Consider the following 23237-nt stretch of genomic DNA (forward strand, 5'->3'; position numbering starts at 1 on the left):
CTGAGCTTCAGTAAAGATTCAAGTTTCAGTTATTTATATTTCCCATCACCATAAATCTTCACTCAAAGACAAGAATCTTTTACAGTGTATAAATACGTATAGATGTATCATATGTAAGAGACAAATATTGTTCATTTAATTTGTTGGCATTACTAAATTTGGCTCAATGCTTACATATATGTGCAAAATGAAAATGTACGAGCTGTGATAACTGTTTCTGATAGAATGAAGAGTAGACTGATATATGAAATATTCCTTTATTGGGTGAGAAAATCAGACCATGTCATAACTGCTTTAAGTCATACAGAATAGATATCAGAGCCTTAAACATGCTGACTTCTGCTAAATGGGTCAAACTGGGCAGAAAGTCTACAAACACATAACATCCTTATAGAATATGATGTAACATTATAGAAAACCCACAAAACGCTACGTCCAGATGAACAGATTCAACTTTTGGAGATTTACTTTGCTGGATGATTGAGAATGCATCAAGACGAAATATTGTTTGGTCTGGGTCTAAACAGAGTGCATTGTGTGCATAGCTGGATTGGCCATCGGACATACCGGGCATTTGCCCGGTGGGCCGCTGGCGATTTTTTGTCTTTATGGGCCGATGGATTTTTTTTATTTTTAGGAAGGGTATAGATAATGAAAGGTGTTGGATTGGCCAATTGGTCATGATCGACTCTGGGCTGGACCAATTACAGCCGAGGAGGCCGGATGCACCCTCCCCCTTGTTTAGCAATCACGTGATTTTCGCGCATTGCATGCCGGGAACTCGTGGCAAAACAATCCAAGTACCGCATCAAATGCAAGCGTTTGCAGCGCCGCAAAATGTTCATTCTCCGGTTCCAATACCTTCTTTTTTTTTCTTTGCCGCACAAAAAAGGAATGTACAAAACAAAAGGAGAACAATGCCGGTCCGTACAAAGACAGACTCGACGAAAAGACAAAGAAAAGATACGAGGAAAAAAATCAAAGGAGTGAAAGTGTCAGACCCTTACGAGCACACAGAGGGACAAAAGACATTAGCGTGCTGCCCAACTTTCACCACGCTCAGATTTATAATTATACGGTTCTTGGAGTGAGTGCATACACTCATGAAGTTTAGTAACGTCAGGTCACTGCAACAAGCCCAGGTACAGTTTACCGACGGATGGGTGCAGGACCTTGAAATGCACCGTGTAGAACGAAAGACCATCGTACGAACAAAGGTAAGTTTACCAGTCTCACAAATCGTCGTCATAAATACACATTCGTTAACCGTTTATTAATATAACCTTTGAGCTCAACGGTAATTAATTAGTGGAAATAATCTCTGGTAGCATTACAGAAATGTAGCAGTGACAATGCAACCCGTTCTCACTCCCGACGCGTAAAATAATGACGATTTGTCACGTCCCTTAACTTCTCATGCTGACGCCTAAGGTACTGTAACGTTGGGTTGTGTTGTGTGGTTGAGAAGAGGCGGCAAAACACCTAGCAGGCTAGGCGGAAGGATACACACCCACACTGGTATCAGTAATCCACGGTGGTTCTTTAATACGCATTCTTCAGCAACCATATAAAAGCCCGGCTGAACGGCTGCGGCTCAACAACAAAATGCCCAGCGTTCATACAACCCAAGCGTTGCAAACAAAACAAAAAAAGGGTCTGGAAAAGAAAACATAAGTCCGTCCCTCGTTAAGCACGAGCGTGAAGGCACGTGTCCTCATAATCCCAGAGCGAGAGAGAGAGCGAGAGCAGTGGCACACACTGATGACACCATCAACCCTCGACTTGGGTGTCTTAAAGGGACACCACACCATAACGGCTGTTACAGTACCCTTCCACGTTTTTATGTGATGCTGTGGGTTGTCAATTCATTCCAATATGAACCCGCTCACGGCGATCAGAGACGCTTCGAGCAGAGGCGCCAGCCATCCATTTACTCCAATAATAACCCCGTCACGGCGAAACATGACGCTGTGAAGCACAATCTAACTGGAGAACCGGGGACCCTCTCCGCCAACGGGTTTTTCTCCCTTATTTAATGCTTTCTTGTAATGACATCGTTAACATTTCTCAACAAAAACACGTGAAAGTATCACTGATAATTCAACAATAAAATCGCTTCATGTTGTGGCCATCACACAGTGTTTTCCAAACTGATTCACGATCTGAAAGTGCGCAGATTTAACGTACATAATCCTTTGTTAGGTTTATTATTTTCATTTCACACGTAAAACACATTTATAGATTCATTCACCACTCCTGTTAGTTTTGGATGTCGCTCAGCTCCAACCAATCAGACGCAACCTGTGTAAGCAAAGGATGATGGGAGAACGGAGAGACCCATTTATAAGAATAAGAAAATGAGGCGGAACTGATTGATTCTAATGCAGGTATGTAAAAAATACATATATTTAAAGTAATACCTTGATGTGTGTTTCAAAGTTTGTTTTTTCATAAAAGCTTCAAACAAACAGAGGTGACTGAGCTCGGAAACGGTGTAATGTATTTAAAAATGGCTACAGCTACCGTCAGCATGCTTGCTAGGTAACGTGGCTACTGCAGCATTAGCCATTTAATCCAACGATGATGGATTAAATCTATTACAAACGTTAAAGGACTTGTGTGCTGCAAAATACCCTCACATGGTGCGTAAAGCAGTTTTTGCGCTAAGAGTTCTGCTAGCTCTTTACAAACTGATGATGCTAACGTTAATTGCTAACGTTAACTGGAGCGCCAAGACTGAAAATCATTTGAGTTGCGTTAGTTATGTGTTTATGTCACTGAGTTCTGCAAAAATCTCTTTCCTCTTTAGCTTGAAAATGAGTGATTCAGAGGATCCCGAGCTGGAGGAAGAGCTTCAGGCTGCTGACGAACTCCTTCAAGATATGCAGGTAACATTTTTAGTGGAAACAGTTGTTAAAGAGGGAACACGCTTGTCTAATATTTTGTACGGAGTAAACGTTATGTTATTTGAATTTATTTTTAAAGTTTATGTCAAATTAAGTTGGTTAACTTAAGATGTTTGATAATCTTTGCTTTAATCATAGACTGTATTTTAGGTGTTCCCTTTTTTCCTTGTTAATTGCGTAGAATGATGCACGGAGTGAACCTCAGCCAAGACCAGTGCGCTGGAAAAAACGTGACAGACAGGGAGATTTTATTCCTCAAAGACCATCAACCAGTCGAAGTACTAGTTGCATGCCACGTGATCAGTGTTCACGCAACCATTGATTTTATCTCACAACTTGTTTTCACCAAAGAATTTCAGTAAGTAAATATTCTTCATCCCCCCCCCCCCCCCCAGTGTCCAGAGAGCAGCATCAATGTCCACGTGAAGAACCTAGTTATGTTGCCAGTGTCAACCCAACAAAAGGTACTTTACCTTCTTGTATATGTTGTGATTTCTGTTTACTTTTATATTTGTTGTTATAGTTGAGTTAGGCAGGGCTTTTGTGGAGTCCTAAGAAACATACTGCCTAGAGTGTTTTTCACTTTGTGGAAGAGTTTCTTCCTTTCTTTATTTTTTTTTCTGTTAGTGTATGGAACTGAGGTGCTTCGTCAGGAGCTCCTTCAGTTGTTGGAGGATGGAGAAGAGGACGCAGCCATGACTTGTGAGACGTCGTGTGAGTCAGCTGCTACTCACTGGGCGATCAGAAATATGGTGTCCTCGCAAAAGTGGAAAGAGGCCAGGCCTTGTCTTATAGACAATATGTTAGCTACTCTGGATCCACAGTCACACCGTGTGTGTCAGTGTGGCAAACAAGTAGTTGTGAGGTGTCTGGACTGCCTGCCTCTTCCATTCCTTTGTGCTGACTGTGATATTGCAGTTCACACACGCTTTGTCCTGCACAACAGAGAGGCAGTAACAGGAGGGTTTTTGCAGCCTTCATCAGAGTTTCACAAGCCAATAGGTACGGTTTTTAAGTCTTATGCATTTCTTGCTATGTACTATGAGTGGGTGCTGTTATTGTATATTTATTGTGTATCAGTTAATTTCTAATTCTTTTTATATATATTGTGTGTTTTAATGTTAGTTCGGCTGTTGCCTGTGCAAAGGCCAGACCATGTGTGTGACTGCCCAGCAGGTAACGTTGAGGTTTCACCCGGTGCAATTGTGGCTCTTGTAACCATAAATGGTAAGTTGCCCTTTTGTCACACACTACATACACAATAGATGTGTTTGGAGGTTTTATTGCAAATTGTGCATTGCTATCTTGGTTTTAATTACCCTCGGCCCGCAGTATATGTGGGCACCTGTCAAAGGTCATTTGGATTTACCAGACCGATTTGAAAACAACATGAAAAAAATGAATGCTTTGAGCCATGACTGAATTTATCCTTATCCTTTCTAAAGGCCGTTATAACCTTGCACTACCAGTGGTGAGCTGCACCAGCTGTGGCCTAATGTGGTCCCCCTCAGTTAAGGACATCCTGGGTAGTGGATATTGGCCTGGCACCTTAAATTTCTGCACCCTGTTTTCAATGGATGTCTTTCAGTCTTTCTATGACATTAAGAAGGCTGCACCAGGGATGTCACTTAAGGCATTTGTCAAAATGCTGGATGAACGAACAGCCCATTTTGGAAGGGTGGGTTTCTAAATTTGCTAAGTTTAAGGAAATTGTGCAAATCAATGTTTATGATGACTGTCCTTGAATATTCTGTTGTATGTCCTCTATGTAAAAGAATGGTCGAATATCAGCTGATGCCTTCAGTAAAAGTTTCTTGGAGTGGAGTGCTGTAAAGTTTGAGGTGGACAGGATGTGCAAGGAGCCATGCTTTAGCTGCCCTGCCTGCACTCCAGACATGCTCGCCGTCTCAGTTGATGGAAACCGCAAGCTTTATCGCTTTCAATCAAATGCAAGGTACGTTATGCATTGTGGACATAAATCAAATATGGATTTGTACAAAAATGTATTTTAATGTTTCTTTTCAAACAACTGTCACTGTGTTCGTTCAGCACTTCAGAGCAGGGGAACTTTGAAGGTGTCTTCATTGAAAAAGATGAGGAAGTTGCTGAGTTTGTGAAATACATCCAGAGACACACAAATCATGTAAGATACACATATGCGTTAATCTTGTTAAAATGATGTTAATGCCGTAACCATATACACATACGTGTGTGTGTGTGTGTGTGTGTGTGTGTGTGTAGACATATATGGATGGGTCGATATTTTTTTTTATTTTTCTCTTGGTGTTGTCGTAATACTATTTACTTTACTTTATCTTAATGTGTACTTAATTTTGTCACCATGTGTATTTAAAAAAAACAACATGATTTTTAGTTTGTGTTATCAGTGCTGTCCTGGGGAGATATGAGGTCTCGTGTGACTTAAGGCTAATTCAGCTAATTGTTATGCATTTGTTTTAAAAAGTTTGTCCGTGATAGGGCTTAATCATGCCATGTCTTTTATGTTAAAATCTTTGAGTGTATAGGTCCCGGGGAAAGGGTTGTGCGGATCTTCATCTTGGACTGCAGCAAAGGAGTCGTCCAAAAAGTCCACTGGGAAGTTGGATGAGGAGGGCATGGAAATAGCTGGTTGTCGCCACGGAGTCCTCTTAGCTGCATTGAACATGTTTCGAGGGGAGATCTTTGCTTACCCCCTTTTTCTCCAGAGGAAGTTGGCAGCTAGCGTCCCAGGACATATTACGTTCCTTTGCTCCGATGTGGCCTGTAAATATTTCCCCTATTTAACCAAGGTGGCTCAGCAGTGCCCTGAGCTGAGGAACCTCTTGTCAATGCGTCCTTTTCTCTCCGTCATGCATGCAAAGGCTCACACTTGGAAATGCGAGGTATACTGCAGCTTGTAGTTTTGGATTAGTTTGAGACATTTTGTTATAAGGTTGAATGAATTCAGCAGTCATGTATTGTGACCTCCTTTCTATAGATCAAATGGGGAGGTGCGTTTCAGGATGGGGCCGGTTCAACAGTTGGAGAAGAGGTGGAACAAGTAAACAGTTTCCTGTCTAGGGCGGCCATCACAACGAAGTACATGTCTAAAGCAGGTATGTGTCCATGTCTGAGATTCCACTCAGTCTCCTGCTCATTAATTCTTATTTGTATACTAACTGAAATGCAGGGCGAACAGACATGCTGACCCTCCTGGCTTTGGGGTGGAACAAAAGGAAAGTGGAACAACTGGGCCGCACTTTGAGCCAGCGATATCTAAAGGTCATTTTTTCAACACCCATTTTAATGTGTGTGGTAATGGGGGGGAAACACCAGTACTCTTTTAATGTCAATATGAATGACATTTATGAATGCATTCTTAGATCATAAGGATCCTTAGAGAACAAGTGGAGAGCCTGAATGCGACCAGAAATGAGCTGGGTGTGGATGACGACACGCTGCAGCAATGGGTGGCCGATGTGCAGAAATGGGCTGAAGGTGAGTCTTAATATAATGCACTCGTATATAACAACCATGGCCTCATTAAAGAACTTAGAGTTAAGATCTTTCTGACAGTGTCAACAAACAATGAAAAATAAGCCTTGTAAAAGCAAATTTATGGCAGAGTTGTTGCGTTTCATCAAATTGGATAGAACCTGGGTTGAAATGATATCGTACTAGTTGGTTTTATAAACCTGAACACCAACATACTTGTTATCTCATGATTATCATGAGATAACAGCACATGAAGGCTCCAGATGTCTTATAATGAATGTCATCAAGTCAGTGATCACAGAGTCCACTGTAGTTTGGTGACTGTTACTCATCCTGTATTCTGATTAATATTCCTCTCACTTAGAAAGTGATCAAACTGATGGCAGCCTTGGAGCGTTGCAGGCACGAATAGAGGAGCTTGTCGTCATCATCAGAGTGCGAACACAAAGTCTTTACAGACAAAATGGTACGTCCCAGTTTCTTTGAAACGGACCGTTTGATACTTAGTTTGTACAGCTTGTGCAGCTACTTTGTAAACAGAATAAAATCAGATCCAGGTTTGTTTAAGCTGGATGTGATTTGTTCTAGCAAACAAATTGATGAGTGTAGATTAAAATGTAACTATATCAGAATCAGAATCAGAAAGGGGTTTATTGCCAAATGTTGAGCAGGTTTACAACATTAGGAAATTGCTGCGGTGCTTCAGTGCAAACATACTGTCATAAATTGCGATTAAATGGACATGAAAAAATAAAAGTAGGAATAAGAATTAAAAATGCTACGTAGAAAGATATGTGCATGAGATATACATGAGATATATACATGAGATAAGAATTAAGAGTGCTCCGTAGAAGGATATATGCATGAGATATACATGAGATATATACATGAGAATAAGAATTAAAAGTGCTGCGTAGAAAGATATATACATGAGTGCAGGTGGTGATCAGTGCCAAACATGGAATGATGCAGTGACACAGCGTAGGGTCATGAGTTAGTGGCGGGGACAGTCATATGGTTATTGTTCATGAGTCCGACAGCAGAGGGGAAGAAACTGTTCTTATGGCGAGAGGTTCTGGTGCGAATGGACCGGAGCCTCCTGCCTGAGGGGAGCAGGTCAAACAGACTGTGTCCAGGGTGAGAAGGGTCAGCTGAGATCCGAGCTGCACGCCGCAGTGTCCTGGAGGTGTACAGGTTCTGCAGCCAATCACCTTCTCAGCAGAGCGCACAACACGCTGCAGTCTCTGTTTGTCCCTGATAGTGGCTCCAGCGTACCACACGGTGATGGAGGAGGTGAGGATGGCTCGATGATTGCAGTGTAGAACTGCATCATCGTCCGTGTTGGCAGGTTGAATTTCTTCAGCTGCCTCAGGAAGTACATCCTCTGCTGGGCTGAGGATGTACTTCCTTCCTTCACATAATATACATTATGTGAAGGTGTGAATTTTTTATGATTATTTACAGATAGCAACAAGAGGCGACACAGAATTCGCAAGGTCATCTTAGTTGAGAAGAAACGCTTGGCGGCTGCTGTTGACGACTACAACAAGCTCGCTGAACCAACAAAGCAAATCGTATCCAGTGATGCCCTCGTGCAGACCGACGTTTGGCCCTGGCAGAGCACAAGTGAACGTAAGCTCTTGATTTATAAATATCCTTTTTAAACAAACTCCCAGTATCTGAGCAGTAGTTGAATGTTTTGTTCTTGAATCATAATATGCTGCTATGTTTTCCCATCTGATGTTGTTAAACTGTAGCTGCTGCTGACCTCCGGACAAAGAGAAAGGTCTTTGAGAAGGTGATGGCTGTGAGGCGCCTGAGAGAGGAGGAGATGATCCTTTGCAGGGAGATGCGGCATCGCTGGACAGTGTTGCGAATGCGTTCTGTGGTGTTGGGGACAATCTCCTCAGACTGTAAGCACTTTATTTATTTATTAATTTTTGATGAATCGATTGAAAATAAGAGCAGATGCTAAAGTCTTACTGGATCTTTTACCTATATCTAGATTGCTAGCTAACACTGCCTTCCCCCTTTTAAAAAAATGTTTAATTACAGCATCCTAATTCCTTGTGTTTATGAGGTGAGGTTTTTTTTTTTGTTTTTGTTTTTTTTTACTTTTCTCATATTTATTTGTTTTGTTCTTTTTACAGCCTCCTTTGTTGGCATGTCAGAGGATGCACAGAAGGGACTCTGTAGCCTGGTTTTAAAAAAACAAAGTGAACTGAAAGCTGAAATGCTCAAAGTAAAGGACGTGTACAAGAGAATCCTCAGCCACCAACCACTCCTGGAAATGGACTCGGAGGAGGAGGACATTCCAGACGATGCCACTGAGAGTGATTTGAGCACTTCTGATGAAGACTGATTGTGTCATCATTGATGTTATGTTTGGTAAAATAAAAAGTTAATCACATCTCTGTTCAATGTGATTTTTCAACAGACATTTTACATTTTGAGAAGAAAAATGGAATTTCCTTGGTGCAGTTGTTTACCCTGAATCATTATTTCCCATCTAATTTAATGACTAGTGTACATGTTCAGATATAACATAATTCTTATAACATAATTTAATTCATGGGATGCTTTCTGGACTGCTCAAATTATCACAAAATTTAAAAGCACCAGGCAGCACACTCACAAGTAAATTTTTTGTTCAGTGTTTTGTCGAAGAAATCAACAAGTACAATTGAGATGTTTGCTGTAGTGATGTGTTTGTTAAGAAGCATGCCAGCACACTGGTGAACTGACAGTCCCAGAATGCACCCGAGCCATTGACTCACCCCAGAGCAAATGAAATTGCTTATCTAGAAAGACAACCGTCATCAAAGAAGAAGTAAAAGAGTAGGAAACAAATGGTAAGGGAAGGTACTGTGGGGTAGGAAAGAAAGGCCAGAGCTGTGCAAAATGACCTCCAGCAGGCCACAAATGTGCACGTCTGCTCAAACGGTCAGAAATGGACTCCATGAGGGTGGTATGAGGGCCCGACGTCCACAGGTGGGGTTGTGCTTACAGCCCAACACCGTGCCAGATGTTTGGCATTTGCCAGACAACACAAAGATTGGCAACTTTGCCACTGGAGCCCTGTGCTCCTCACAGATGAAAGCAGGTTCACACTGAGCACTTGTGACAGTCTGGAGATGCCGTGGAGAACCTTCTGCTTCCTGCAACATCCTCCAGCATGAGTTTGGCAGTGGGTCAGTTTTGGTGTGGGGTGGCATTTCTTTGGGGAGCTGCACAGCCCTCCATGTGTTCGGCAGAGGTAGCCTGACTGCCATTAGGTACTGAGATGAGATCCTCAGACCCCTTGTGAGACCATATGCTGGTGCGGTTGGCCCCGGGTTCCTCCTAATGCAAGACAATCCTAGACCTCATGTCGCTGGAGTGTGTCAGCAGTTCCTGCAAGACGAAGGCATTGATGCTGTGGACTGGCCCGCCCATTCCCCAGACCTGAATCCAATTGAGGACATCTGGGACATCATGTCTCGCTCCATCCACCAACTGCACCACAAAATGTCCAGGAGTGGGCAGATGCTTTAGTCCTGGAGTCTGGGAGGAGATCCATCAGGAGAGCATCTGCCACTTCATCAGGAGCATGCCCAGGTGTTGTAGGGAGGTCATACAGGCATGTGGAGGCCACACAGACTAGTGAGCCTCATTTTGACATGTTTTGAGGACATTACATAAAACCAGATTAATGATTCTGTATTGCATTGATCAAGGAACCAACCCAATAGGAGCTAAAGGAATCCTCTTGACATTACTTCACTCAGTAAGTTTATACTATGTTTAATGTGCATTTTCTTCATCAGTTTAGAACATAACATGTTAGCGCTCCCTGGTCCTTTTTGGAGACAGATCCTGAGACAGCAGGCAGCTATGGAGAACTCGTGTCAGCTGTGGTAATTAAGGAATACTTTGATTTAATATTGATTTCATGACAACTATCCTCAGGCACATATTCCTGGATATATATAATGACATAAGTAAACTCCCATTTTAGAATCATTGCCTTCTTTGATCTGACTTATTGCCTCAGACTTTGGCCCTGTGTCCCCAAAAGTATAGAAAATCCATGACACTGAGTAAGAGGCCTTTATCATGTTATAAGTGAGAGAGTTTGGTGTAACAGTGGTTGAACATGCCAAATCAATCCACAACATACTGCCATTCCCCAGCTGTAACCTGCATATGCATCAAACCAAAATCCAGTATCATAGCCACATGATAGACATAAAGATGAGGTTAAAAGGGTTGTCTCGTTTTGCCAGATAGCTTCATCCCAAAAAAGATAGACATTCTTCAAAAACAAAAGTTTGTGAATATTTGCTTTTTTGCCAGGCCTAAACCAACCTGTTAAACTTATCAAATTATTGTCATAGATACGAACCTATTGATTGAAACAGAATAATCCATTGAAGCCTCCATCATCATCCACAATCACTGTTACTGTTCAGATTATTTTATCTCTGTTTTCCTCTAGAATGTTTTGAAAATCAGCATTTGCTGTAAAACTATGAGATGTCGAGTGCAGGGAAGATATTATTGATCGATCAGATTCATGTATGTGTTAGGTACTTAAGCCACAATTAGAGAGTGAAACAGAGACTGACACTGGTTGAAATGTATAGTAAATATTTTATTTTGAACTTTTATGCTGAGCTACAAGCTGTGAACTGTGTGATCTCTGCGACCTGTGGTGCCTGGTTTACTGTGTGTAAAACTGCGCAGGTTCCCATGTGTCATCCCACACTTTGCCACTGTCAGGAGAAAAACATAACAAACAACAACGACAACCACACACAAAATAGGACAATTTAGGTTGTGACATATGACAATTTTTTAGGATGAAATATCTTCTATATTCATGTCATGCTTTATACGCCTTCATTGTAATATAAATTAATCAAATCAAGTCAGAGAGTATTAATATATGTAGTAGATGTCAAGCAGGACCACAGCAGCAGCCACGATCCATTGGAACCTGCTGGATGAGAGAGCACAGAAACTCCAGGGAAGAAGTTTAGTTAGTAACATGCATGAACTGCATTACTGAGACATGTATGTTTACAGATGGTGATGAGGAAGAGGGGGAGAGTTTTCAGTAAAAGGAGACGTGACTGCATCTTCAACCAATACTGAGCCTGCATAACCCTGAAAGAGACAGAGAAAGGGGGGGGGGGGGACACTAACCCCCAGCATCCATCCATCCATCCATTCGCTTCCGCTTATCCTTTTCAGGGTCGCGGGGGGTGCTGGAGCCTATCCCAGCTGTCATGGGGCGAAAGGCAGGGTACACCCTGGACAGGTCGCCAGTCTGTCGCAGGGCTAACACATAGGGACAGACAACCATTCGCACTCTCATTCACTCGCACATTCACACCTAGTGGCAATTTGGATTATCCAATTAACCTATCCCCACAAGCTGCATGTCTTTGGACGGTGGGAGGAAGCCGGAGTACCCGGAGAGAACCCACGCAAACACGGGGAGAACATGCAAACTCCACACAGAAAGACCCCGGCCTGATGGTGGAATTGAACTCAGGACCTTCTTGCTGTGCGGCAACAGTGCTAACCACCGTGCCACCGTGCTGCCCCAGCAGTCTGGTCCTATTACAGCATAACTAAGGGCTGAGCTGAACCAGCCCTAACTATAAGCTCTATAAATAAGTAAAGTCTTATGCCTACTCTTAAAAGTGTTGACCATGTCCACCTCCAAAACTCATAATGGACTTTGGAGGTGGACAGCTATCAAGCTCCTCACAGAAGAAGACAATTTACTTTAGTCCAAATACATGAATTCAAATTGAGTTGATAACTATTTATCAACAATATGAATGTCTGTTCCCGTCCAACAAAGTTGTTACTACATACCATGTTGAGCAAGGCTTCCACTTGACTTTAACTTCTTCTTTTTCCTGAAAAACATGATATAAACAAACAATTAATTAAGAAAGACATGCAAGTTGCATACAAAAAGGAGCTTATAAACATTTGTGTACTATTGAATGGCTCAATATATTATACAATTAGTTTACAAAAACATAAGAACCACTACAATGCTTGTACTGCCAGCATCGAGTGCATGTCAGCAAAGCAACACTGCTTACATTGTGGCTCACAAGCAAAACTAACTGAAGCAGATGTTACTGAATGGGAAGGAGCACCTCCACATCAATCACTCCTTCTGAGCATGATGTCAGGAGGACTTTAAAGAACGTAAACATCAGGAAGGCAGCACGACCAGGTCGTATCAGGTGGTCTGTTCTTATTTAATGTCCTATTTGGAGTGAAATCCTGACTCAGTGGCTGAATTAGTGTAGATTCATCAAATACAAAAGCTTATGGATATTCAGTCAGGCACAGTTCAAATCCGGGAAGTCCAAAGATGCAAACAAATCTGCACAACAGCAGGCTAAATTACTTACATTTACAACTCTCCTGTCTACTATCTCTTCATATTTGAAAATCTTCTGTGTGCGGTGTTTTCGGCATTCTGAAAAATAACAAATGAAATATTTACATGAGTTCTGTAAAACTGGAAAAAATGCAAAAATTAAGAAAAAGAAATCTTAACAAACTTAACGAACCTGTCATGTGTTTCGTACATTTACAATACCATAACGTCTAACCTTTCCTTGTCATTTTTGTGTTTGGGACATCCGAGGTGTACACCGTAGAAATTGAGGGAGATGCAGGATGTGGAGATGGAGAGGAGGATGCAGGAGAAAGCAGAGATGAAGAGGAGGATGCAGGAGGAAGCAGAGATGAAGAGGAGGATGCAGGAGGAAGCAGAGACAGAGAGGAATGTGCAGGAGGAAGCAGAGATGAAAAGGAGGATGCAGGAGGAAGCAGAGATGGAGAGGAGGATGCAGGAGGAAGCAGAGATGAAGAGGAGGATGCAGGAGGAAGCAGAGACAGAGAGGAATATGCAGGAGGAAGCAGAGATGAAGAGGAGGATGCAGGAGGAAGCAGAGACGGAGAGGAATATGCAGGAGGAAGCAGAGATGAAGAGGAGGATGCAGGAGGAAGCAGAGATGGAGAGGAGGATGCAGGAGGAAGCAGAGATAGAGAGGAGGATGCAGGAGGAAGCAGAGATGGAGAGGAGGATGCAGGAGGAAGCAGAGATGGAGAGGAGGATGCAGGAGGAAGCAGAGATGAAGAGGAGGATGCAGGAGGAAGCAGAGATGGAGAGGAGGATGCAGGAGGAAGCAGAGATGAAGAGGAGGATGCAGGAGGCTGACAGAGGGAAGATGTTGGTACAGGCTCTAAATGAAGAATAAATTCCTGGTTTAGAGCCTCTGGGTCTGGGACTGGTCCAGCATCGACACTGTCAGCAGAGGATGGTCCAGCTGCTGGTGGAGAACTTTTAGCAGGAGGTGAAGCTTGTAATTCTGAAAAATTTTAAATATTAAACATTCATTAAAATGGGTTGAAAAAATGTACAGTACACATAAACACATAATAAGTAGTGATTTGCATGTTTTCAGTTAAGTTTTTACTAAAGATACAACTGGTAAATATTGGCATCAAATAAGTCATCTCACACACTCACTGACCCAAATCATTCAGTACAAGTGCCCTCTAGGGTAGTGTGACATCTGTAGTGCTTTTCTACATTGTACATTAATAAATTAATGAGTGTGACTATAAATCCAGATAGATAATGACTTTTTCCTCTGATGACACTACTTTCCTGACTTTGTAGTGAATAACATTTGACACTTCAAGCTAGTACTGTGACTTAGGAGTTTTGTACAATGGTGATGCTAACTACCTCAGGGAGGTAATCAGGTAACCTCTTAAGAAGTATATAAGTTATTTAAGAATCTTGGTGTTCATATTGGTAACATTATATAACATTTGTTATACTAGAAAGTCTCGAAGAGAATTATCAGGTCTGGTTTTTGTGAAGATTTTTAAAATTACATTTGTATATACATGAGTGTGAAAGACCATACTATACACACACACACACATACAAAATTGTTCAGGTGGGTAACACCAGAGGTTCAGTATGGCTAGCTTTGGTGATGTGACCGACACATGGGGAGGTAATAAGGCAGATATAACACTATTTTCATGTTAGCAACAGGACATGTAGGGCAGCTGTCACCTCACAGCAAGAAGGTTACTGGTCTGAACCTTGGCTGAATAATAGAATAGAACAGAATAGAGTAGAGTAGAATAGAATAGCTGGTGACTGTTAACTATCCTCATCCTCACCATCTTGTTTGTCTCTATGTACCCCGTGATGATCTGCCTTCTTATCTAGGGTGTACCATGAGTATCACCCAAAGACAGCTAGGATAGGCTACCTGATAAGGACACCTGGTTACAGATAATGGACAAAGCATATCTTACTTCTCAGAAGGTGTTCATAAAGCTTCCTCATCTTCATGAGGATGTCACGTGCAGCACCTTCCGCTGGTTCGATCTGAGTGATCACGTCCCCTACTATACGGCCCTTACGGTCAAACTGTCCAAGAAACAGAATTGGTTGGTAGCCCAGGGCATGTAGCTTTGAAACCTGCAAAAACAACAAAGAAAAACATGCAGCCAGTCTTTCATGTAAGCAAATTGATGTATAACAAACCTTTAAGTTTCACATCTTTGTTGTTTTATTGTTGTCGATAGTTAAAAAGTATTTATGGTGACCAAACCTGTAAATGTATGATAAAATCCATCTTGAAATGTTTTGTCTCTCAGTTAATAGCCGATTAAATTAAAAATCAGAAGTAGCTTAAATAAAAATAGTTTTAACAAGTTTTTTCTAGTTGGATGTCTTTAGTGTGATGATGTTATTCTGATGTGAATAACTTTTTTATTTATGCTCTTTTATAAATTAATATTTTATGTGTATATACATGTCTTGTTAGTTTCTTACTTCATGATATACAAGAAAACATTGACAACTGTGATTAATAAAGAATTGTCTACCAGACCAACCACTTATTAGATCAGAACATTTAAACTTACTGACAACTGGGCTGAATTAACCACCCTGCTCGCATTTCTGTTTTTTTTAACAGAGGCAGCCCAGTTACTGTTTTTAAACTGTTCTTGTTTTTTTTTCAATCCCTCCTTTAGGTTCAGGCTGCCCAGGCATCCACTGCATGTCTTCCTGTTGCAGGTGTTTGGGGCCTGACAGGAAGGGCATGGTTTGGTTTTTGGCTTTGTCATTTCTGCAAATGAAAATGGAACATGTAGGGATTATTTCAGGTCTGTTTTGGTGAAACGATTACAAAAATAATTTATGACCAAAGAAATAACTTATATTACGAGGCAGTATTACACCATATTTAGAAAAAAAATCAGTTACGAGATTAAAGTCGTTAATATTGAGTTAATTACGTGAATAGGGTTAAAAAAACCTGAATTGATTACAGAAAATATACATTGCTAAAATAGAGCAGTACTAACATTAGCTGGGTGGCCAAGCAAGTGTCTTACACATGAGAATAGATCACAAAAAAAATTAAATAAACTTTTGAAGAAGTAGTTCTCTTGGTACACAGACTGCTCTGTGAAAACATTTCAAGTTTAATATCAGTTTAATATCACTGAAATTTTTAAGTGACTTAAAAAGGAAAAAAAAAAAAAAAAAAAGTATCACTGAAATTAATATTTCAGTGAACATGCAAATTACCCACAGTTTATCACAACTTACTTAGCTAGGATCTGCCTCGTGTCCAGTCGAAAACTTCGATGCAGGACCGTGAGTTGAAAGATACATTTACTACGACTCCCAAGATGCATTGCAGTAAAAACCATCCAATCGCCTTGCTTAAGATCTGTTGACGTGTCGCTAAAGGCGCGCTGTAGATAAATATTGCAATTTGTAAAAAATAAAATATTAAAATTTGCAATTTTTAATTACATAATTAAACACTGGGCCAGTTTAATTTCGTATTATCGCTGGTTATTATTTTAGAGTAAATAAAGGAATAACGGGTAGCACCAAGCTGTTGTTATCTTCATTTCCATAGCGACGGCGGTTGAGGATTATGGGTAGTGTGCAGTTACGGGATTAGTGCGTCTGCGTAAATTGGTCTGATTGGTTGGAGCCGAGCGCATCCAAAACTAACAGGAGTGGTGAATGAATCTATAAATGTGTTTTACGTGTGAAATGAAAATAATAAACCTAACAAAGGATTATGTACGTTAAATCTGCGCACTTTCAGATCGTGAATCAGTTTGGAAAACACTGTGTGATGGCCACAACATGAAGCGATTTTATTGTTGAATTATCAGTGATACTTTCACGTGTTTTTGTTGAGAAATGTTAACGATGTCATTACAAGAAAGCATTAAATAAGGGAGAAAAACCCGTTGGCGGAGAGGGTCCCCGGTTCTCCAGTTAGATTGTGCTTCACAGCGTCATGTTTCGCCGTGACGGGGTTATTATTGGAGTAAATGGATGGCTGGCGCCTCTGCTCGAAGCGTCTCTGATCGCCGTGAGCGGGTTCATATTGGAATGAATTGACAACCCACAGCGTCACATAAAAACGTGGAAGGGTACCTTAGGCGTCAGCATGAGAAGTTAAGGGACGTGACAAATCGTCATTATTTTACGTGTCGGGAGTGAGAACGGGTTGGTATGTTGTAATCGCACTGGACAATTAGTGATACAAAACAACTGTTTTCTCCTGTGAATAAAAGTATATGTTTTTGTCAATGTACCATGGTAATAACAGAAGCGAAACGTAATATTGTGTCAGGAAAATTCACTATTTATGCACAATAAACAAAGGAGCATAGCGCCACAATTTCTGTTCAGCGCCAGACTTGCTTGTAACCTATATCACCAGTTATGTTAAGAAAAATGACGCATTAACTACAACAAAACTCTGACCTTTGTGGGAATGCTTGGAGCAGACTAACATGTGAGCTGGAGTGTTCGGGGACGTTATATTTGGTATATCCAGACCATCCGTCAGCTCTTACTTCGGAAACATGGCTTAAAAATGTCTCTTCAACGATGTAATCCGATAAAAAAAAACGATCTCTCTACCCGTCGGCTTCCCGTGGCTGTCATGCGACCGACTATTGAAGTTAATAATACAGCAGCTTCTTGCCATTTTTTGTGTTTCTTTTTATTGCTGTGTAACTGAGTTCAATTGAAAGCCTGCGTGCGCTAGTACCTCTTGCCACAAGTTCCCAGAATCATTTGCGGTTTAACCCTGAATGACGTCAAATTTTCAATCTTTATCCTGGTAGGCCGGTCTATAGTCAAAATGCCCGGGCCAATTTTTTGTCCCAGTCCAGCCTTGATTGTGTGTGACGTCTTCTTTTGCGCATGCGGGCCGCTTTGAGGGTTCACACTAGAGCGCGTTTGCTGTTGCATTTTATTTATAGTGTGAACAAGCAGACAAAAAAATCAGATTTGATCAAAAAACCGGAATTAAGCATTAAGACCTGCAGTGTGAACGTAGCCTAATTATTTTCTCCCCTCTCTCTGTGGGCGCTGAGTCCAGTGTCAGCTTCAGAAATATTCCCCTCTGAAACCCCTTGGTGTGAGGAACTTGTTTAAAATAAAACTGCTCTTCTCTCTGGGCTGAACCTTGACAGTTTTAGACAGCTTAATTTAACCGCAGCTATTTTATCTCTCACATGAAACTTTGAAATCACTTATCAACCAAACAGATCATGCAAAAACAAGAACAGAGAGAGGAAAAAAAATGGTTTCAGACAAACACACACACACACACACACACACATGCGCACGCAGCAAAAATCATTACAGGACCAGTTGGACTAGAAAGCTGAGAGACACATACTTACTAATCACACAGAACTGCTGAGGACCCAGTTCACTCACAGATTTCAAAAGCCTTAGTGATTATTATCCAGCATTAGTATCTGAACCTGGAATCATTTCTATGGAAACTGAATTTTATGTAAACGTTAAATTTAATCTGATGCAATCAGGTTTAAACTCACGTTCTGTTATTCACTGAAAATACAGACATTTAGAACAAACTAAGACCATCTGTGGTAGAGGAAATGTCTGCTGTGACTGCATCACTCTGCTCAGCTTTGTTGTTATTCAGCCTCTGCATGTTTACCTCTGCAGGTGAGTTTTACCTGTCAGGAGATAAATGCCATTTCAATGATAGATAAAGACAAAGAAATTGAGTAGGATTATTTCATATTCATTCCGTTTGTCTGTGTGTGTGCAGGCAACATGAGCCTGCACACATTAATTTTGTGATAAGTTTATTGAAAATTCTCTGTGTGTAAGTACAGTTTAGTGCTGTCTCATCATCACTCTGATTGACTGCTGTAGAAGTGAACAGTGTTACTTTGACCTTTAACCCCGCTGCGCTGTGTTGTTTCCTCTTTTTCAGATCACAAAATCATCACAGCTGAGTCTGGACAGGACGTCACTCTGACATGTCAAGCTCAAGTTCACATCGTCATAGTTGTAGAGTGGAGCAGAACTGACCTGGAAGATGAAGAACTTGTCCTTTTATATCAGCATGGATGACTTGTTCCAGATTACCAGCATCCATCTTTTGAGAACCAGGTGGATCTGAAGGACAGACAGATAGCTGATGGAGATGTGTCTTTGATTCTGAAGTGAAGAATGTGAGACAAGATGATGCTGGAACATACGAGTGTCATGTCATCAAGAGAGCTGGAAAACCTTTGAAGCTCATCAATCTGAAAGTTGGTTCTCCAAGTGAGTGAGGAGTGTTCAGTGTGTTTGAGATCTTCGGCTCTTTTAGCTGCGCTGCCTTATTGCTCCTAAATAGCTCTGTTTTCACAATCACTGAGATCCTTCTATTTTAGCCCAGCTGTGAATGATCTGTATTGGTAGTGTCCCGATTTGAAATATTGAGGCAAAGAACAAACCAACACTGGCCCAGAAGAGTTCAGTCAAATGATGATTTAATGAGTACATGTGTGGGAAGATGTACACTGCAACTCATCAGCATAGATCTTCTCCAAACAACTCAATTCAGAATAGTTTTATTCATCTCAGGGTTCAGCCCCTCCTGCGTCACAAATGTACATAATTATGCTTAAGTTACAGTAAATCATCATGTGGCGGAGGTGTGGTCCGGTGCGTGGCTGCAGGGGAGGAGTGGTGCAGTGGGCTCAACGATCATGATGATAACGACCTGTGTGTGGGTGTATCTGTGCCTAGCGTGTGTCACACATCACTTAAAAATAGCTAAAATAGACAGAGATGTTACTCTTTCCAGTACTTTCTTCCATACATGGAAATTAAATTCATTCTCCGAATAGCCCCTGGGGACTTTACACTTTCTTCACTCTTCTTCTGTCACTTTTTACTAGGCAAGCTCAACTGCAGGTAGAAGCTAAATGAATTCAAGGCCTTTGCTTACAAAGGTCTACATTTAAATCATATTTGTCTGTAAGCGTGAATGCTGTTTTAACCTTCCATTGCTCCAAATCACGTTACACAATAGATTGTGAAGACATCGCGCTTCACAAAGCTTGAAACCTTCAATAGACTGAGAATCAACTCTTATGAGCACAACTACTGATGTGACGTTCTGTATCGAGGCTTCGAAGCTTGTGTCGAGTAATGGAGGGGGCGTTTCCGCGATGCGCGTATCGAGGCTTGCTTCACTTATGGGAGGAGCTGAAAATGATGACGTCCAAAGCCTCGCTGCCCGGCTGTACCACGTGACTGGTTCATGAAGTGGTTCGAACTTTGCCGCGAGATATGACAGCGATATAAACCCCTCAGACTTCATTCAAAATGTAGGTGTTTGATGGAGAGTTGCAGTTAGTGAGAGTTTGGAGACAGTTTGGAGGTTCATGAGAGTGAGGAGAGAAAGTCTGGAGAGAATGGAGCCAGCTAAGAAGAGGAGGATGTCCTCCCCTGTGTGGGAACATTTTGATCTTATTCCTCCCAACAAGGTATGTAAATTTCTACAGAAGATGTATTTTCATAATACTGATGGTGCAATACAATTTATGTTAAGCGGCTTTACTTTTGTACAAGGTGAAGTGTTTGCTATGTGCCAGGGAGCTGGGATATAACAACAACACCTCATCCATGCTTAGGCACGACAGAGCTTTGCATGAGAATAAGGAGAACACAGATTGTGGAGCAAGACCAGGTGAGCCATCAAATGCAATGATAATATAGGATGCAGTAATGTTACTAAATGATATAACAATATTATACAGCTATTATAAGTTACGTGTGTGATATTTATATTTGTGCTTTATCTTTATTGTCTTTCCTCAGGAGAACAATCTCAAATAGATGAAGACCTGGTTAGCATGGTGATTGAGGACTCCCAGCCATTTAGCATTGTGGAGGACAAAGGAGTCAAAAGATTTGTTAAATCATTAAATCCTAGCTACGTTCTCCCCAATAAAGGTTATAAAAGCAGTGAAAATTTAGTTTTTACAGAATAAAATGTGAACAGGCAGGACTGAGGCTCAAAGCCTCAGTGTGTAGCTGTCCATACCTCAACGTTACAAAAGCACAACTACTGTCCACACCCCAACCACACCTCACCTCACAGTAAATGATCATTTCCATTTTAAGCATTTCCAAATAATCATTTTCCATACTGCCAGTATAAATATACACAGTGTACTGCCATCACTACAATATAGATGTTTTACACACTCCTTTTGTTGTTGACATTTACAGGCTGTGTGCAAAATGCCACACTCTTCAAATTCATGCCAACTAATATTTTTATGTCCAGTAGATGTCCTACTAGAGCAAATGAAGCTTTAAGAAGCTTTGCGCTGGGATGAACCAATTGGATGAAACGCTTCAGTGCTTCATGAAGCTTCATCTGCCGATCACTAAGCACAATATGCAAATGTGTGTATACAATGATTATGGCTGCACATGCAATAAAAATGTTAATCTGATGCCAGTAGCTGTGATAAACAGTTTAATGCAATTTAATGATAAAGTTATATCAGAATCAGAATCAGAATCATAATCGTGTTTATTGGCCAAGTATATGTGCAGACACATACAGTGAATTTGGTTCCGGTAGATGGTGGCTCTCAAGCACAGCAATGTAAATCTCACACACACACACACACACACACACACACACACACACACACACACACACACACACACACACACACACACACACACACACACACGTGTCTATATATACACATTACACATACATACACAAAGCTGTGTAAACCAACTATAAATAACGAATCTAAACTTATATACATAAAATACAGAAATGAATGAGGTGGAATGAATACTACAAAATGTACATAAGGTGCAGCTGCAGTCTGGCAGTGGGAGCAGTGTGACAGGTCAACTGTTAAGAAGGGAGATGGCGAGGGGAAAGAAACTGTTCCTGTGTCGGGTGGTCCTGGTCTGCAGGCTTCTGTACTGTCTGCCAGAGGGCAGCAGATCAAAAAGTCTGTGTGCAGGGTGTGAGGAGTCTGTGATGATTTTCCCTGCCCGTTTCCTGGTTCTTGAGAGGTACAGATCCTGGATGGAGGGCAGGGGGGCGCTGATGATCCTTTCTGCTGCCCGTACAGTCCGCTGCAGTCTGCTCCTGTCCTGTTTAGTGGCTGCTCCATACCAGACTGTGATGGAGGAGCACAGGACAGACTCAATGACCACAGTGTAGAACTGGATCAGCAGCTCCTGTGGAAGACTGTACTTCCCCAGTTGTCTCAGGAAGTACATCCTCTGCTGGGTCTTTTTGAGGATGGAGTTGATGTTGGTCTCCCACTTCAGGTCCTGGGAGATGGTTGTACCCAGGAACTTGAAGGTCTTCACAGTTGACACAGGGCTGTCTGATATGGTGAGGGGGAGCAGAGTTGAGGGATGTCTCCTGAAGTCCACTGTCATCTCTACAGTCTTAAGAGTGTTCAGCTCCAGATTGTGCTGACTGCACCAGAGTACCAGCCGCTCAACTTCCTGCCGGTATGCAGACTCATCACCATCTTGAATGAGGCCAATGACAGTGGTGTCATCTGCAAACTTTAGGAGTTTGACAGCCGAGTTCTTGGAGGTGCAGTCGTTAGTGTAGAGGGAGAACAGTAGTGTTGAGAGCACACATCCTTGAGGGGCACCAATACTGAGGGACCAGGTTTCAGAGGTGATCTTTCTTTCTGTCTGTCGGGAAGCTGGTGATCCACTGACAGGTAGCTGGTGACACGCTGAGCTGGGAGAGTTTGGAGGAAAGAAGTTCAGGCACAATGGTGTTAAAAGCCGAACTAAAGTCCACAAACAGGACCCTGGCATAAGTTCCCGGACGGTCAAGGTGTTGCAGGATGTAATGCAGCCCCATGTTCACTGCATCATCCACCGACCTGTTTGCCCGGTAGGCAAACTGCAGAGGGTCCAGCTGGTGGCCTGTAATGTCTTTCAGATGGGCTAACACCAGTCGTTCGAAGGATTTCATGACCACAGACGTCAAGACGACAGGTCTGTAGTCATTCAGTCCTGTGATGGTGGGTTTCTTGGGAACAGGGATGATGGTGGAGCGTTTGAAGCAGGAGGGAACTTCACACAGCTCCAGGGATCTGTTGAAGATGCGAGTAAAGATGGGAGCCAGCTGTTCAGCACAGGTTTTGAAGCAGGAGGGTGAGACGCCGTCTGGTCCGGGGGCTTTCCTGGGCTTCTGTTTCTGGAATAGTCGGCTCACATCCTGAGTGTGTATTCTGAGTTTCAGGGAGGAGGAAAGGGGGGTGAGAGGTGTGGTGGAGGTCGTTGAGTCTGGATTGGAGAGGGTGGTGGTGTTCCTGCTTTGCTGCGTTAGTCCACTTCTTCACAGTTTTGACTACAGGCTTGGCACGTTTGAGTTTTTGCCTATAAACTGGAATAAGATGGACCATGCAATGATCAGAATGTCCCAAAGCTGCCCGGGGCACAGA

The 23237-nt window shown here is 41.9% G+C and overlaps 2 protein-coding genes across 3 annotated transcripts; one reads left to right on the plus strand and one right to left on the minus strand.

Moving 5' to 3' along the window:
• The first annotated feature begins 2315 nt into the window (after positions 1 to 2315).
• LOC146673234 (uncharacterized) lies at positions 2316 to 8778 on the plus strand. Its single transcript, XM_085389998.1, has 16 exons — positions 2316 to 2387; positions 2810 to 2888; positions 3302 to 3340; positions 3534 to 3908; positions 4032 to 4133; positions 4352 to 4584; positions 4682 to 4860; positions 4956 to 5049; positions 5432 to 5788; positions 5884 to 6001; positions 6076 to 6167; positions 6269 to 6383; positions 6745 to 6846; positions 7845 to 8012; positions 8138 to 8293; positions 8531 to 8778. Coding segments are annotated over exons 3-16 (2304 nt in total). The 5' UTR covers positions 2316 to 2387; positions 2810 to 2888; positions 3302 to 3339; the 3' UTR covers positions 8743 to 8778.
• Positions 8779 to 12071: 3293 nt separating this feature from the next.
• LOC146673235 (uncharacterized) lies at positions 12072 to 16082 on the minus strand. Of its 2 annotated transcripts, XM_085401797.1 has the most exons (5): positions 16045 to 16082; positions 15354 to 15559; positions 14739 to 14904; positions 12803 to 13768; positions 12074 to 12292 (listed from the first exon to the last, which is right to left on the minus strand). In XM_085401797.1, exons 2-4 carry the CDS (start codon positions 15555 to 15557, stop codon positions 13002 to 13004), a joined length of 1137 nt encoding a protein of 378 aa, XP_085257923.1. In that variant the 5' UTR covers positions 15558 to 15559; positions 16045 to 16082; the 3' UTR covers positions 12074 to 12292; positions 12803 to 13001. The 2 variants fall into 2 exon arrangements, with proteins under 2 accessions (XP_085257924.1, XP_085257923.1); XM_085401798.1 differs by lacking the exon at positions 16045 to 16082 and having other exon boundaries at positions 12072 to 12292; positions 15354 to 16014.
• Positions 16083 to 23237: the final 7155 nt, after the last annotated feature.

Source organism: Rhamphochromis longiceps, linkage group LG3 (genome assembly GCF_057381845.1).
Source record: "Rhamphochromis longiceps isolate RC_006_pf linkage group LG3, R_longiceps_female_GT1.1, whole genome shotgun sequence".
Classification (NCBI taxonomy): domain Eukaryota; kingdom Metazoa; phylum Chordata; class Actinopteri; order Cichliformes; family Cichlidae; genus Rhamphochromis; species Rhamphochromis longiceps.